The sequence below is a fragment of the Prionailurus viverrinus genome, chromosome B3 (genome assembly GCF_022837055.1).
Source record: "Prionailurus viverrinus isolate Anna chromosome B3, UM_Priviv_1.0, whole genome shotgun sequence".
NCBI lineage: Eukaryota > Metazoa > Chordata > Mammalia > Carnivora > Felidae > Prionailurus > Prionailurus viverrinus.
In genome coordinates, this window is record NC_062566.1 from 41,277,617 (window position 1) to 41,295,643 (window position 18,027).

The 18,027-nt window shown below is 34.5% G+C and overlaps 1 protein-coding gene across 10 annotated transcripts in view; it reads right to left on the reverse strand.

Annotated features, from left to right (window-relative positions):
* The window catches only part of MINDY2 (MINDY lysine 48 deubiquitinase 2), a 100,402-nt gene that overhangs the window by 55,577 nt on the left and 26,798 nt on the right, over positions 1 to 18,027 (reverse strand). For all 10 annotated transcript variants that reach the window (XR_007152885.1, XR_007152884.1, XR_007152882.1 and 7 more), the window contains exons 3-4: positions 15,630 to 15,694; positions 10,458 to 10,616 (exon numbers count right to left, since the gene is read on the reverse strand). Coding sequence is in view for 2 of the 10 variants with exons in the window: in XM_047862108.1 (XP_047718064.1) it covers positions 10,458 to 10,616; positions 15,630 to 15,694 (224 nt within the window). In the remaining 8 variants the exon portion in view is untranslated. The remainder of the gene's footprint in view (positions 1 to 10,457; positions 10,617 to 15,629; positions 15,695 to 18,027) is intronic.

Below are 18,027 nucleotides of genomic sequence, written 5' to 3' on the forward strand. Positions count from 1 at the left end.
TATTATGAAAAATATTGCTTAGCTATATTTCAATTATGCAAAAAATAATGAAATGGGATTATTACATGCAACTTTATTTCTTAAGTTGTAAAGATGCATTTAAGTGATTAAAACAAAAAGCAAACTATTTCAGGAGGAAAAATAAGAAAATTTCAGGTTTTTTTCCCTAAAAAATTAGTATTTTGCATTTAAAACAAGGCAAATCTCAAGATATTAATTTATGGGATTCACAAAATTTTCCCATTTTATTTATTATTTAGTTCATAGCAAAGTATAGTGGAGATATGAGTAGATATAACTATGTCATTTTCCTGAAGAAAAGTTAATATTACATTAATCAGGGACAGCATTTGCCTCATGAGTCTTACTTAAACTCTTTGTCTTTGGCAGTCTAGTAGAAAAGTAAATGTAAAGTTTAAGCTATAGGAGAATAAAACTGGGCATCTCTACTCTCCTTTCATTATACTTTGCTTTGACTACTGAAGAAAATTAGGTTTCTGGTGGCTAAACAACTTGTTTCGATTGCCATCCCATCTGTAAAATATACTTACTTATAAACAATTTACATGTACTACTGTATTGATATATATATATATATATATACATAATAAAACAAATATAAATTAATATGTTGACATAAAATAAGAGGGCCAATGTTTTCTTTCTATATCCAAATGATCCTTCTTAAATACTTACTCTTTGAACACCACAAGTCTTCACATATAAGTGTACAAGTAATGCTCTGGACAATGGTTCTCAAACTGGGGAGCTGGTTAAAAAGATCTAAAAGAATTCCAGACTCAAGTTGCTTCTCTTCTCAGTTGTCTAAGTTTTCATTCAATTTCTGCATAGCAAAGTTTAGGAACAACTGCTCTAGGCTATGATTTCTTTGTTCCTGCAAAATTCTAGGGTGGAAAAAGCCTCTGAACCATTGTGGGATAACTGTTGAGAAGAGCAGTTAATTGAAAAAAGTCAAAGCAGGAAACTGTGAAAAATTGTTATATATACATATCTTAGACATTTTATGTTAAAATACGCAAAGTATTCACTTGTTAATCTTTTAATGCAGAGCCAAATAAGGCCTTTTCTTTGAAAGCAGATCTTTTGGTTATGATTCTATGTAAACAACACAAAAGAGTGAGACTTTCAGTTTTGATTTAAAGTGAAAACTTAGACCCTTAAGAAGCAATTTGAGGGCACAATTCCTTTAGATTTTCATTATTTTTCTTAACACTTTTACTGTTTATAGCAAATTTTTTTTTCGTGACTCAACTTCATTTAGTCTTTCCAAAGAATCTGAATTTCTGATCCTAAAGAATCTACAAAAATACATCTATAATAAATACAAAATCAATATACAAAAATCAATTATACTGCTATAGACCAGCAATAAACAATACAAAGATTTCAAGTTTTCATAGGCAGAATCTCTACATTTTTTTTTTTTTAATGTTTATATACTTTTGAGAGAGAGAAAGAAAGAGAGCACGCATGAGGGCCAGGGGCAGAGAGGAGACAAAGAATCCGAAAGTGGTCAGCACAGAGCCTGACATGGGGCTGGAACTCACGAACTGCAAGATCATGACCTGAGCCAAAGTAGGACGCTTTATTGACTGAGCCACCGAAGCGCCCCTCTATGTTAGTATTTTATTCAATTAATTCATTTGGGAGCCTTTTATGCACTACTATGTATTACATGCTGTTAGAGAAACTGCAGACTCAGCAGTGAACAAAAGAGACGGTCTATGCTTTCATAAAGTTTACATTCTAAAGACAATAAACCAAATAAACAAGACAATAAACCAAATAAACAAATATATGCTAGGTAGCTATATATAGTGGTATGCAGCGGTTCTTTGTTCATTTTCAATGTATAGTATTCCACAGTATGGATATACCATAACATAATTTTTTATCATTCATCTTTTGATAGCTATCTAAATTGCTTTCAGTTTCAGGCTAACAAATAATACTGTTATGAATATTCTTACACATTTATCCTGTTCTACACATAAAGAGTTTCTCTAGGGAATATGTCTTATCAAATTGCTAAGTCTTAGGTTATGCTTATCCTCAACTTTACTAGAGAACTCCAAACTGCTTTCCAAAGTAGAAAGACAATTTATATTTTCATCAGTGGGATATGAGAATTCTCTACATTGTAAATCTTCTCCAACATTTAGCACTGTAAGACATAAATATTAACCGTTCTAATGCGTGTATAGTGGTATGTTATTTTGGTTTTATTTTGCATTTCCCTGATGACTAGTTCATATGTTTACTACTTGTTTGGATATCCATTCTTGTCAAGTGCCTGTTCAAGTCATTTGCTTTTTTTTTTTTTTTTAATTGGATCAAAAGTCATGTGCTCTACTGAATGAGCCAGCCATACACCCCCTTCTGTTTGTCATCTTAAAATTCTTTTTGAAGAAAGTTTATCTGAAGAATTTTAGCTTTGTTAATCTTCTTTATTATATATTTACTTTGTATTTTAATATTTTCCGCTCTTAGAGTGGATATATAGCTTATAAATACCTTAAAAAATATTTACTTGTAGGAGCTCTTTATACATTCTGCATGTTAGCCCTTTATTTATTTTATTTTATAAGTTATAATCATCTTCTACTCAATGGCTTGCTTTTACATTTTCTTTAGGATTTCTTTAAATAATCACAAGTTCTCAATTTTAATGTAGTCATGTTTACCAATGTTCTTCATGATTAATGTATTTGTTTTAGAAATCTTTTTGTATTAAGGTCAGAAACATACTCTCAAATTTGCAGTTTTAGCTTTGACAGTTAAACATTAATGCATATGGAACAGAATTTTATTCCGTGAGTTGGGAGAAACAATTTCATTCTTTTCTAATTGGCTATCTAATTAGAATCTGAATTGGCTACCTAACTGGCTAATTAGGCTATCTAATCTAATGGTTATCTAATTGCCTTAGCACCTTTTATTGTAAGGGCTGCCTTTCCCCTGTTGCTCTACAGTGCTTATTTATCTATATATGTATAGTCTTTTTGGCTTCTCTATTCTCTGTCATTGGTCCAATTCTTAATTACAATATTTAAAATATTTCCTATCTGGGAGACCAAGTCCTCCCTGCATGTTCTGCTTCAAGAATATCACATTTTCTATTCCTGGACCTTTGCATTTCCATATAAATTGTAGACTCCACTTGTCTCCTTCCACAACTACTCCCATAAATCTGATGGGATTTTGTTTGGGGTTATACTGAAACTAAACTACTTTAGACAAAAAGGACATCTGTATAAATTGCCTTAAAATCTAAAATCCAAGAATAAAAACCTACATTCACATAGGTATCTAATTTCTCTCAAATTTAAAATTGTCCATACAGAGGTCTTGCACATCTTTTTGTAAGATTTATTCTTAGGAACTTATGTTATTTAAATGACGTATTTTTAAAATTTAAGTTTCTGTTTGTTACTTTATGTATTTGTTTTTAAAGATTTTATTTTTAAGTAATTCCACACCCAACATGGGGCTTGAACTCACAACCCCAAGATCAAAAGTCACATGCTCTCCCAAATGAGCCAGGCAGGCACCAACTTCTGTTTGTCATCTTAAAATTCTTTTTGAAGAATATTTATTTGAAGAATTTTAGCTTTGTTAATCTTCTTTATTATATATTTACCCTCTATTTTAATACTTTCTGCTCTTAAAGTGGATATACAGCTTATTAAGTTAATAAGCTTTTGGGTCGCCTGGGTGGCTCAGTCGGTTAAGCGGCCGGCTTGGGCTCAGGTCATGATCTCACAGTCCGTGAGTTCGAGCCCCGCGTCGGGCTCTGTGCTGACCGCTCAGAGCCTGGAGCCTGTTTCAGATTCTGTGTCTCCCTCTCTCTGCCCCTCCCCTGTTCATGCTCTGTCTCTCTCTGTCTCAAAAATAAATAAACGTTAAAAAAAATAATAATAAAAGAAAATAAGCTTTTAATCTTTTCTTATTCATTAATATATTAATTTAGGGCTTTAAAAATATGGATTTAGTTATTATACAGTTTAAAACATACTCTAAGTTTCATTATGATTCTTTGAACCCAAACAATTTCTATTGTTTCTCTACTGATTTCTAGGTTAACTGCACTGTGATTAGAGGATATTTTATACTCTATATGATTTCAATCCTTAAAAATTTGTGGAAACTTGCTTTATAGCCCTGTAGTAGGTCAGTTTTTGTAAATTTCATGAATGTATAAAAGTAATGTATAATCAGGTTCAAGAAAAAAACAGGAGAAAATATCATGGACAAGAGGAGACTAGGAAGAGATGATGATTAAATGCAATGTAATATCCTATATTATGGAACATCAACAACACAAATTAGGAGAAAAATGGGTGAAGTGTGTGAGACCTGAAACCATAAAAATCCTAGGGGAGAACAAAGGCAGTAACCTCTTGAACATCAGCCGTAGCCATAGCCACTTCTTTCTAGATAGGTCTCCTGATGCAAGGGAAGGGTAAGCAAAACCAAACTCTTCCTTCCACAGTGAAGGAAACACTCAACAAAACTAAAAGGCAATCTACAGAATGGGAGAAGATATTTGTAAATAACATATCTGATAAAGGGTTCGTATCCAAAATATATAAAGAAGTTATAAAACTCAATACCCCAAAAATGCAAAAAAAATGGGCAGAAGACATGAAGAGACATTCTTCCAAAGACATACATATGGCCAACAGACACATGAAAACATGCTCACCATCACTCGTTATCAGGGAAATGCAAATCAAAACTACAATGAGTTATCACCTCACGCCTGTCCGAATAGCTAAACTCAACTACACAAGAAACAACAGGTGTTGGCAAGGATGTGGAGAAAGGGGAACCCTCTTGTACTATTTGCATTCCTGATGCAGCCACTCTGGAAAACAGTATGGGGGTTCCTCAAAAAGTTAAAAATAGAGAACTACCCTACAAGCCACCAACTGCACTACTAGGTGTTTATCCAAAGAATACAAAAATGTTAATTCAAATGGATACATGCACCCTGATGTTTATAGCAGCATTATCTACACAATAGCCAAAATAGGGAAACAGCCCAAGTGTCCATCAATTGATGAACAGATAAAGAAGATGTGGTAAATATATACAATAGAATATTACTCAGCCATAAAAAAAGAAATCTTGCCATTTGCAATGACATGGATAGAGCTACACAGTATAATGCTAAGTGAAATAAGCCAGTTAGGGAAAGACAAATACCATATTATTTCACGCATATGTGGAATTTAAGAAACAAAACAAATGAGCATAGGGGGAAACAAAAAAGAAGTGAGAGGCAAACTAAGAAACAGACTCCTAATTATAGAAAACACACTGATGGTAACCAGAGGGGACGTTGGTGGGGGGACAGGTTAACTAGTTGATGGGGATTAAGGAATGCATGCATTGTGAGGAGCAATGGGTGATACATGGACATGGTAAATCGTTATACTGCACACCAGAAACTAATATTACACTGTATGCTAACTGGAATTTAAGTAAAAATTTTAAAAAACAATAAAATAAATTGGTGAAGTGTAAATGAAGACTATAATACAGTTAATAGTAATGTACCAAAATTAAGTTTTGACACATGTACCAAGGTCACATAAGATTAGGAAAAATGGGGGCGCCTGGGTGGCGCAGTCGGTTAAGCGTCCGACTTCAGCCAGGTCACGATCTCGCGGTCCGTGAGTTCGAGCCCCGCGTCAGGCTCTGGGCTGATGGCTCAGAGCCTGGAGCCTGTTTCTGATTCTGTGTCTCCCTCTCTCTCTGCCCCTCCCCCGTTCATGCTCTGTCTCTCTCTGTCCCAAAAATAAATAAACGTTGAAAAAAAAATTTTTTTTTTAAATATGCATTAATTAGGTTTTCTTTTCTGCTTCTATCAATTACAGAGAAAGATATATTAACATTTTCCCATATGGTGATCTACTGCTATTTACAATTCTGTTAAATTTTGCTTTATGTGCTTTGAGATTATACGATTAGGTGCATACAATTTTTTCTTTTTTTTTTTTTTTTGGTCAAAAACTGACCTTTATCCTTTTCTGACAGTTCCCATGGGTCCAAGGAATGAACAATCAATTAGGTATTTACTTTCTAGGTGTCTCCAGATACATATAAATCTAATTTTCCCCCCTCTTTTTACTTGCAATCTGTTTTTTATGTCTCTTGTAAATAACAAACTACATAGAATCACTTTTAACTAGAGGATTTAGTCCTATTTATACTTACTTAATCTATTTATATATTTGAATTTATTAAATCTATTCTCTCTGTTCCATCAGTTCAACATTCCTTTAACTTTTCTTTCCTCCTTCTTTTTAGATTAAATTTTCTCTCTTCTACTAATCTAGAAGTTACCCACTATGTTTTCTATTCTTTTCATAGTTATGCTAAAAGAGCATTATTGAATAGCACTTTCTGTAATAATGGAAATATTCCAAATCTGTGTTGCTCAATAAGATATCCACTAGCCACAGGTTACTGCTGAGCGGCTGAAATGTAACTAGTGCAACTCAGAAAATAAATTTTTAATTAAATTTAAATAGTCACACTTGGCTACCACATTGGACAAAAAAGTTACAAAAACTGTAACATCTAATCCTACAAAGCCAAAGTTAATATTCTCTTCTTGAACAATTAATTCTAGGCCCTTAGAATACTTTACCTAACTTCCTCCCAACTTATGTTACTATGTTTACATATGCTAATGCTGTTTTTTAAAATCCCAAAAGATAATGTTATATTTGATACAGCCTACATTTATATTTATCCACATGTTTATCATTTTATTTTCTCTTCATTCACTTTTCCCTCTGAGATCACTTTCCCTCTTTATAAAACCCGTGTTTAGACTTTCTACTAATGATGGTCTATTGCCAAGAAGCTTTTTTTTTTTAAAATGATTTAAAAAAAAAAAATTAAGTAATCTGTACACCCAGTGTGGGGCTTGAATTTACAACCCCGAGACCAAAAGTCACATGCTCTACTGACTGAGCCAGCCAGGGGCCCCCAACAAGCTCTTAATTTAATTAATCTACAAAATGATTCTTCAAAGATAATTTTTCTGGGAACAGGATTACAGATTAGCATTTGTCTTCTTTCAGCACACTCAGTATATCATTTCCACTATCATCTGGCTTCCAAATGTTGCTCTTCAAGAGTTAGTTATCAATTAATAATGGAGACATACCCTCTTGGTAGGTGACTCTGGTGCCTACCATCCAGAGAACTGCTGATATTTATTTGTGAGATAATTATTTGCATAATGCATAATCAGAATACAAAGAACCAACCAATTCTGAGAGAGATTTCATACAGACCTAGAGGTTTCAAACTGTTGCCTTGTTCTTTTTTCTTTCTCAGTAGCAGAATCACTCTGTCACAATTAAGTAAAACAGATAAAAATCACAGTCCTCAGGCCCTTCCAAGAGTTTGAAAACTACTGTTTATACCAGAAAAGTCTGATGAACAATTTCAGTCCTACATTTGAGTATACGCTTTTCTTTAAGCATATGAATTCAACAGTCTACCAGGCAATATATAGCTACACATATAGTCAGAGAGATGATCTGAGTACAATTTTTAAGAATTCAGGCTGAAGTTTCTCAGGCTGTCAGCTCATTTTCCTCAAGAACCTAGGCAATCTGGCACTATCATCTGCCAGGATCCAGTATGGCTCACCTTGAAAATGTAAAATGTTGCACAAGGTTAGACTTTCCAGTGATGTTCTCGGAGACAGAATGCCATAAAGATACAGACACCCTGTTTATAATAAGGCATACTTTCCTTGCCTAGACTACCAGTTGCTTTTACCAATGGACAGAGATGAAGAAACTTGCTACTGTGATTTCTCCATCATTGTGGTCAGTGCGTGCAGATATGTATGCATGCTTCATACTATCAACCAATATTTACTAAGAACCTACTATGTGCCAAGCACTGTTCTATCCAATGGGATATAAGATCCCAGCCCTCATAAAACATTCTAGTAGGAGATAAGAGTCAATCAAGTAAAGAAATAAATAGGGGCGTCTATGTGGCTCAGTTGGTTAAGCATCTGACTCTTGATCTCAGTTCATGTTTTGATCTCACAGTGGTAAGTTCAAGCCCTGCAATGGGCTGGCTCCACATTGGGTGTGAAGCCTACTTAAAAAAAGAAGAAAGAAAAATAAATAAATAAAATTCCAAATAATATTAAGTGGTAAAGAAAATCAAATCAAAGAGGCTCATGGGAGAGTAAATGACAGGAAAAGAAGGGTGACTAATTTCAATAAGTTGTCAGAAAGGGCCTCTTTTTTAGTATTTACTTTTAATTAAAAATTTTTTTAAAGTTTTATTTATTCATTTTGAGAGAATGAGAGAGAGCATGAACAGGGTGGAGGAAGAGAGAGGGAGAGAGAGAATCCCAAGCAGGCTCCATGCTGTCAGTGTGGAGCCCAATGTGGGACCTGAACTCATGAACTGTGAGATCATGACCTGCGCCAAAATCAAGAGTTGATGCTTAACAGACTGAGGCGCCCCCCAGGAAAGGCCTCTTTAACAAGGTGATACTTCACCTAAGATCTGACTAATGAAGTACCAGAAACATGAAGATCTGGGAGAACAATGTGTTAGAGTAGTAGAACAATGTTCCATAGTAGGCAATCAGCTAGCACACAAACCTGAAATAGAAATGAGCTTGATATGTCTGAAGAACAGAAAGGCAGTTAGTGTTACTGAAAGACTAGTAAAAACAATAAATAAAAATTTTAAAAATGGGAGTATTATATGAGGGAAGGTTGGACAGATAGTAGAACCTAGGTCATGCAGCATATCATAAAAACTCTAGTAAGGATTTTATATTTTATTTCACTTACACTGAAGGCCTTTAAGGAAAGGAGGGGGACACAGAAATCAAGGGGAGGGTTATTTTACAAAGATCACTCTGAGTACCAAGACAATTCAACGGGAGAAAGAATAATCTTTTACAAAGAGTACAACAAATAGTACTAGGACAACTGAATAGCCACATGCAAAAGAATAAAATTGGATTCTTCCTACAGCTATATATAAAAATTACTCTGGGGCGCCTGGGTGGCTCAGTCGGTTAAGCGTCCGACTTCAGCTCAGGTCACAATCTCGCAGTCCACGAGTTCGAGCCCCGCGTCGGGCTCTGGGCTGATGGCTCGGAGCCTGGAGCCTGCTTCCGATTCTGTGTCTCCCTCTCTCTCTGCCCCTCCCCCGTTCATGCTCTGTCTCTCTCTGTCTCAAAAATAAATAAACGTTAAAAAAAAAAAAAATTAAAAAAAATTACTCAAAATTGATCATATTCCTAAATATAAGCCCTGAAACTATAAAACTCTTAGAAGAAGTTACAGGAGTAAATCTTTGTGACTTTGGGTTAGGCAAAACCTTCTTAGGACACCGAAAGCATAAGCAACAAAACAAAAAAAAATAAATTGGCCTTTATCAAAATTAAAAACTTTTGTGCTTCAAGAACACCATCAAGAAAGTAATAAGACAGAAGCGCCTGGATGGCTCTTGATTTCGGCTCAGGTCATGATCTCATGGTTGGTAGGTTTGAACCCCATATTGGGCTCTGCACTGACAGCATGGGGCCTCCTTGGAATTCTCTCTCTGCTCCTCCCTTGCTCTATCTCTCCCTAAATAAATAAAGAAAGAAAGAAACAAACTACAGAATGGGAGAAAATACACAAACATGTATCTAATAAGAGACTTATACCTAAAATACATAAAGAACTCTTGCAGCTCAGTAACAAAAAGACAAATAGCCCAATTAAAAATGGGTGGGGGGGGGGAGGCACCTGGGTGGCTCAGTTGGTTAACTGCCCAACTCTTGATTTTGGCTTAGGTCACGATATCATGGTTTGTGAGTTCAAGCCCCACATCAGGCTCTACGTTGAATGTGCAGAGCCTCCTTGGGATTCTCTGTCTCCCTTCTTCTCTCTCTCCCAAAATAAGTAAATAACGTAACATAACATAACATAACATAACATAACATAACATAACATAACATAACATAACATAAAATAAATAAAAATAAGCAAGGGATCTGCAGCTATTTCTCCTAAGAAGATATACAAATGGCCAGTAAGCACATGAAAAGATACTCAACATCATTAGCCATAAAAATACAAACAAATCCACAATGAGATATAACTTTACACCTATCAGTATGACTATAATCCAAAAGACAGAAAATAAGAACTGCTAGCGAGAATATAGACTCAACTTTGTAGTTGACTCCTAACTCCTTGAAGTTATAGTCAGTAGTCTTGGGACAGATTTAGTAGTGCAGAGGACAGTGCCCTTAACCTCACAATTTGGCTAATTTCAGGTAAAATCACAAAAATATAATAATTAGAACATATAAATGATTAATTTTTCAAATCAATAAATTTTTACTACATTTGTGTTTATATATTTAACATTTTTCTACTTACCTGTGGGTCCACTAACCACCCATGGTACAAAGGAATATCAAGAAGATCAAATACTATGCATTCTGGTGTATATTCAAACACTCGAACACCAGTGAATTTTACATTTACATCCAAGCCTGTCTGTAGTTTGTGCAAGATTGCCATAGCATCACTCATATTCTGAAAATAGAAAGGAGAAGGTAAAGATGAGAAAAATCAAACCACAATGACAATGACAACAACAATAGCAAAGATATTTAAATGCAGGCACATTTACTTCTAATTTTCCATTTTATCCAATTTATTCATCCCTTCAACCAATTTTTATTAAGTACCTATGATGTACCAGGCACTAACCTAAGTTCTAAAGAGATAACAGCGAATAAAACAAAGTTCCTGACTTCATATAACTAATATTCTACTTTGAGAGACAGACATACATATATAATGTCAAGTATTTAATAAAAATTGAGCAGGGAAAGGACACACAGACTAACAGGGATGAAGGGCCTATTTTAGACCAGGAAGACTAAAGACAAAGTTTCTAGTCAAAGGTCTCCCACTTTTGGGTATACATCCAAACCCCAGCCATCTACCCCTTTTGTTTTCTTTTCCAAAAGAGAAAGAGCATATTCTTCAAATATGATGTCAGTGTGATCTAATTTTTTAAGTGATAAGAGCAGAAAAAGGATACATAAGGAGTGGATACTTCATTAAAAAAGTAGGGGAGGGAGTAATAAATAGTGTGTCTCTTCCCTCTCCAACGAAGAAATACTTGCACCCCCCAGGTTCATTATAGCATTATTTACAATAGTCAAGAGGTAGAAACAGCCCAAATGTCCACTGGCAGATAAATGGATGGAGACATTGTGGTATATACATACAATAGAATATTATTCAGCCTTAAAAAAAAAAAAAAAAAGGAAATCCTATCACATGCTACAATATGGATGAAACTTGAGGACATTATGCAGACTGAAAAAAGCCATCACAAAAGGACAAATACTATGTGATTCCACTTATAGGAAATATCTATAGTAGTCAAAATTCTGGAAACAGAAAGTAGAATGGTGGTTGTCAGGGGACGGACAAATGGAGAGCTGGGGAGTTGTTCAATGGGTTTAGAGTTTCATAGTTTTACAGGATGAAATGTTCTAGAGATCTGATATCAATGTGAATATAGTTAACACTGCTAAATTATACACTTAAAAATGTTAAGGGATTAAATTTTATATTGTTTTTTTTTAATCACAATTAAAAATGAGCTATCAAGCCATGAAAAGACATAGAGGAAATTTAAATGTACATTACTAAGTGAAAGAGACCAATCTAAAATGGCTACATACATGAATCCAAATGATATTGTGAGAAAGGCAAAACAATGGAGACAGTAGGAAAGATCAGTGATTGCCAGGGGTTAGGAAGAGGGAGAGATGTATAGGCAGAGCACAGAAGATTTTTAGGGCAATAAAAACTACTCTATATGATACTATAATGGTGGACACATGTCATATTATACATTTGTCAAAACACACAGAATGTTTAACCAGAATGAACCCTAATGTGAACTATGGACTTTGTGTGATATTTTGAGTCAGTATAGGTTCATCAATTATAACAATGCATCAATGAATGGATGTTAATAGTGGGGGAAGGTTGTGTACGTGTAGAGGGGGGAGGGAAAGAGGGACAAGAGGTATATGGCAACTGTGTTCTTTCCACTCAATTTTGCTGTAAACTACTTTAAAAAGGCAGGGGAGCTCTTTAAAAATGACACTTAAACAGGGGTGCCTGGGTGGCTCAGGTTGAGCATCCAACTTTGGCTCAGGTCATGATCTCACAGTTTGTGGACTTGAGCCCCACGTGGGGCTCTGTACTGACAGCTCGTAGCCTGAAGCCTGCTTTGGATTCTGTGTCTCCCTCTCTCTCTCTGCTCCTCTCCTGCTCATGCTCTGTCCCTCTCTCTCTCAAAAATGAGTGAGTCTTGGGAAGCACTGAGGGGGGGAAAAAAAAAGCATTCCAGACAAAATAAGACACTAGTGCAAAAAGTGATGCAAGGAATGAGTTCGATATTTGTGTCCATGGAATAGCAAGGAGTCTTGAATGGCTAGAACAAAAATAATTAAGTAGAAAGTAGTGAGAGATGAAGTCAGAGAAAGACATAAAAAGACAGATTACAAATAATGCTGACCAAATTAAGAAGTCATTCTGTCCACATCTGTTTTTTCTGTAAATATAATCATATTATCTATATTGAATATTTTAAAACATGTTTTTCTAAACAATTTTAATATATTAAATATAATTGTACTTACAGAGGATATATTTGATGAAACAAAAAACTTCTCCAACATATACAATTTACTATAATTTTACTGAACCCCTACTGTTAATCAGACACTGTGCTATATATGGAAGATAGAAAATAGAACACTATGGCCTACTGGGGGCCTTATAGTAGAAAAGGTGAACCTGAAATAAAACCTTTTATAGGGGTGCCTGGGTGGCTCAGTTGGTTCAACATCTGACTTCGGCTCTGGTCATGGTCTCACAGTTTGTGGATTCAGCCCCCCTGCAGGGTTCTGTTGTCAGCAAAGGGCCCACCTCAGATCCTCTGTCCCCCTCTCCCTCTTCCCCCTCACTTTCTCTCTTTCAAAAATAAACAAACATTAAAAAGAATCCTTTTATATTAAAACTAGGGACTCTCTCTGAAATCTGAAAAAGATAAATTAGGTCATAAGAACAGAATTCTGTTTTACCAAATAACATAAAATTCCATTCAAAGAGACTGTACGGACTGAAAACAAAAATTACTCAAATGTTTCAAACTTATCAATGAAGAATTTATAACAGAATAACACTGTTATATAGTCTGGCTTTTTCACCTTTTCCTAATAACTATGTTCTTCCAAAACAATATATTTTTTCAACTTTCCCCAAAGTTGAAACCTTGAAAATAATCAGCTCACATTTTCTCCCTTCAGTGTTGTAAAACTTTCATCATAGCAATGATGAATCTAAAAAAATAGTAATAACAGTGAGCAATTATAGGATTATAGTTCTACTACTACTGATTTTTCATCTATATTTGTTAAATTCTTGACTGCCAGTCACCCAATTTCCTTTAGTTACTGGGCTCATGCCTACACTTTTACACACCTTCTATATTTCTTTATAAATTATGTAGTATTAAAATAACTAAATAGACACCATTTGATAATCTCCATAAAGATTAGTAACACTGATAAAAAATGAACATTCGTAAACAAAGAACAAAAAAGGGTAAGTATTTTGCCATTTTGTTCCTAAATCCAAATTATGGTACTAATATAAATCCTTGGGATGGTTGCTTACATCACAAGGAAGGATTACTATTGGTTCCTTTAAGCCAGTGGTTAAAGTGTTGTTCTGTTTTTTGTTTTTTTTTTTTTTTAGAATTTTTCACAAAGGTACTTCTGACATGGTGAAATATTTTAAATTTAACACGTATTTTAAAAATATACTTGCAGTCATTTAAAAACCTGTCATACACACATACAAAAACACACACACACAGAGTGCTTTCTTGTGTTGTCAGTGTATCTATCATTAAGCAAAACTGGAAAAAGTATGCTTTTTATTTATGTTACTACTTGTGATAAAGAAGTTTTAATTAGGAAGATTTCAGACTTATAATGGTGTCTCTCAAATATAGGCTTAAACATTTTTGCTCACATAAAATTATACAAAAAAGAAGATTATTCAACCACACCTGTGGAACATTAAACAGGAGCTCAGACTCAGCCTTATAAGCTTCGTACATGCTGTTCTCAAAACTAATGGTAATATAATCATAATATAAATAGTTTAAGAGTTTATCTTAAATGCAGGGTATTTTTCATCTAATATGTAGTTCTCACAAGAAATGTACATGGTTGTTAGATATTGTTTCAGCTTTGAAACAAAACTTTAATTCCAATCATTTTCCAAGAGTCTAGATCACCTTAATGGAAGTGTCTCCTGAGACTGCAAGATGGACTTGAAAAAACAAAATGCTGATACCACTGGCAAACACACGTTAATCAAGATTTTCTCAAGACTATGCAAGAGAAATAAAATGAATTTTGAGGATGATATATAACTACAATTGTAATTCCTAATTTCAAGTTTTGAATTAATCAAAATAGCTTCACTGACTTAATAAGAAATTCTATACATTTGATAAATAATATAAATTGAATCTTATCACTTTATACTTATAAAATGTCATTTACCGCTTTTATATATTGGAGGTTAGCATGAAATTTCATTTGAAAAGAGGTTTGTACCACGAAAAATGCTTGGAAACCATTCCTTTAAACTACAAACTCCAAAAGAATTTAAATGACTTAGCATACCAATTTGGCTTTAGCTATAGATTTCCTACCTTACAGGGTGAAGTAATGCAATATGTAGGCTCTTCAATTCTATTAGGACTAGATGATCTCACCATTCAAATTCAAGTTTTGCAATACTGCAATGAATTTTGCTTCCTTTTTGTCAATTTGATACCAGTGAAAGTATGTTAGAAAGGTTGCTTTGAAAGTAAACATAAAGGTTCCAATGATGTCTATTTCTTCCTTGGCTGATCCTTCCTTCCTCTAGAAGAACCTGATTCTTTCTTGCCTTCTATTGTCAAACAGAAGAGGAATAGTGAAGAAAATGAAGTTCTGCTTGCTTTCTTCCAGCTCCAATAGTTTTGAGCTTCTCCTATTTTATAAAACAGAATCTCTAAAGAACATGCAAGAAATGTGGACACACTGAAACTACAGAATTGCAGATTTTGTCCTAATGACACACCAATGACATCATTTACTCAAATTCCTCCCAAATATAACTAAATTATAAAATACAGATAAAATGAGGAAAGATGAATCAAAGACAAATTCACTTGAAGGTGAATTTTTCAAGAAAAATACCAAGTTATCATTCTACATAGGTCTGTAGAATAATATCTATGTTTCATTCCATATGGCATATATGTTCATATAAAACAGATAGCAGCAAAGTAGGCCTATGGGGCAACACTGGCTGTCAGCTAACAATGGTTTTTACATTTTTAAAGGCTTGTAAAAAACAAAAAACAAAAAACAAAAAAACACTGACAGAGACCAATGAATACAACCATAAGTTAAAAACTGCACATCTGAATATAACAAAACTTATGTCTATTACCTGCTCATAGTTTAAACGTTGAATTTCTGAAATTTCTTTTGGCTTTGCATCAAGCATGTAATCTCCTGTAAAAAGAAAATGTGAAGTTGCCTGTTGAAAATATTACTTTTTCATTACAAAGCTAATAGATTTTAATAATAATTGTAGAAATAAGTGACGTAAAATTGACCCCCAGTTCTCCCCAGAGAAAATGAAAGTTAACTATTTGCTATAGTCTCAAATGTTTTTTTCAATGCACATACTATAATACTTTTGAAAATTTTCCTTCCACTTTACAATATATTTGAGCATTTTTCTATGTCTCTATAATAAAGCTCTAAAGGGTTGTGCCAAGTTTCACTGTTAACAACACTATAAACTATTACCTCATTACTTTTTTAAGAATGGGTGTTATCAGTCTTTTAAATGTTTGCCATTCTAAGAAGTACAAAAAATATTTTTTGCACTTGAAAAATTGACATATTTTTAAATATGTATTTTTGTTACCACCTTCTTCCCCTTCCCTGGTTTCACCTTTTTAATATATGTATGACTTTTAGTATATGTGGCACCTTTTAATCTATGTAACACCATTTTAATATATGCATTACTTTTTTTTATATAAAATGTTTAAAGTTTATTTATTTTTTGAGAGCGAGCCCATACGTAAACAGAGGGAGTGGCAGAGAGAGAAGAGAGCTGACAGCTCAGAGACTGGAGCCTGCTTCAGATTCTGTGTCTCCCTCTCTTTGCTCCTCCCCTGCTCACACTCAATGTCTCTCTCTCTCTCTAAAAAATAAATAAAACATTGGGGGTCCTGGGTGGCTCAGTCAGTTAAGTGTCTGACTTCAGCTCAGGTCATGATCTCTTGGTCTATAAGTTCAAGCCCCACATCGGGCTCTGTGCTGACAGCTCAGAGCCTGAAGCCTGCTTTGGATTCTGTGTCTCCCTCTCTCTGCCTCTCCCCCACTCACACTCTGTCTCTTTCTCTCAAAAATAAATAAAAACAAAAAAAAATAAAAACAAATAAAAATAAACATAAACAAAACATTAAAAACAATAAATAAATAAATAAATAAATAAGTAAGTAAGTAAATAAATAAATAAAACTTTAGTGGAGTCAGGATGCAGAACATTCTAGAATTCAATATTAAATGATCCTGAATATGCTATCATAGATTTAAAAAAAAAGTAGGTGCTAAGAGTAGAATAATTATTGTGAAAGACTCAGAGACACAACTCCTCTTTTCCTGAGGCCAGGAAAGGTTTCTGCAGAAGAGAAGAATAGCCTAGGTAAGGTAGGCAGCTTCTTAGATGGACCTCAATAATTCCTGTCTCGTAGTATTCACACCTTTGTATAATCCCCTTACCTTGAGTATGGATCTTCTGAAATTAGAATACTCAATATTGTGGTTTTGTCATGATGCTGTCCCACTTGCTCACTCTGATGAAAGCCAGATGCTGTGTTCTGAATTGCCTTATAGAGAGGCCCACATGGCATAGAACAAAAGGAGGCCTCTGGCTACAGTTAGTGAGGAACTGAGGACCTCAGTCCAACCACCTGTGACCAACTCAGTCCTACCATCAACAATGTGAGTAATCTTGAAAACAGATCCTCCTGAGTTAGGCCTAAGAATGAGACTACAGCCCCAGCTGACACCTTGACTGTAACCTCATGAGCAACCTTGAGTCAGTCACTCGCTATGCATGCCCAGATTCCTGACCAAAAGACACTGTTAATATATATTCATTATTAAACCAGTAAATTTAGGGATGATGTGTTATGCAGCAATAGATATATTTTCAGGTAAATTTGTAATAAAAAAATCAGATATTTTTAAAAGGCTGAGTTGGAGTTTCTAAGGGAGATTTATCTAAATAAATAATCTCTTAAGAATGCTCTTTTGGGGTGCCTGGGTGGCTCAGTCGGTTAAGTGTCTGACTCTTAGTTTGGCTTAGATCATGATCTCATGGTTTTGGGAGTTTGAGCCCCACATCAGGCTTTGCACTGGCAGCATGGAGCCTGCTTGGGATTCTCTCATCCTTTCTCTGCCCCTTGCCCGCTCGTGCTGTCTCTGTCTCTCTCAAATAACTAAATAAACCTAAAAAAAAAAAAAAAAAAAAAAAAAAAAAAGTGGTGTTTTGGGGCACCCGGCTGGCTCAGTCAGTGGAGCATGCAACTCTTGATCTGCTGTTGTGGGTTTGAGCCCCAAACTGGATGTAGAGATTATTTAAAAATAAAATATTTAAAGAAAAAAAAAAAGTGCTGTTTTGTCTACCTTATCTAACCTTTATATCTAAAATTGGTCAGCAATACTATTTTAATCAAAAAGTATTTACTGAGTCTATTTTGAGTATTTAGTAATAGGCTAAAACAAATATTAGGAAATAAATGTTTCTCTTAAAAAACTCATAATGC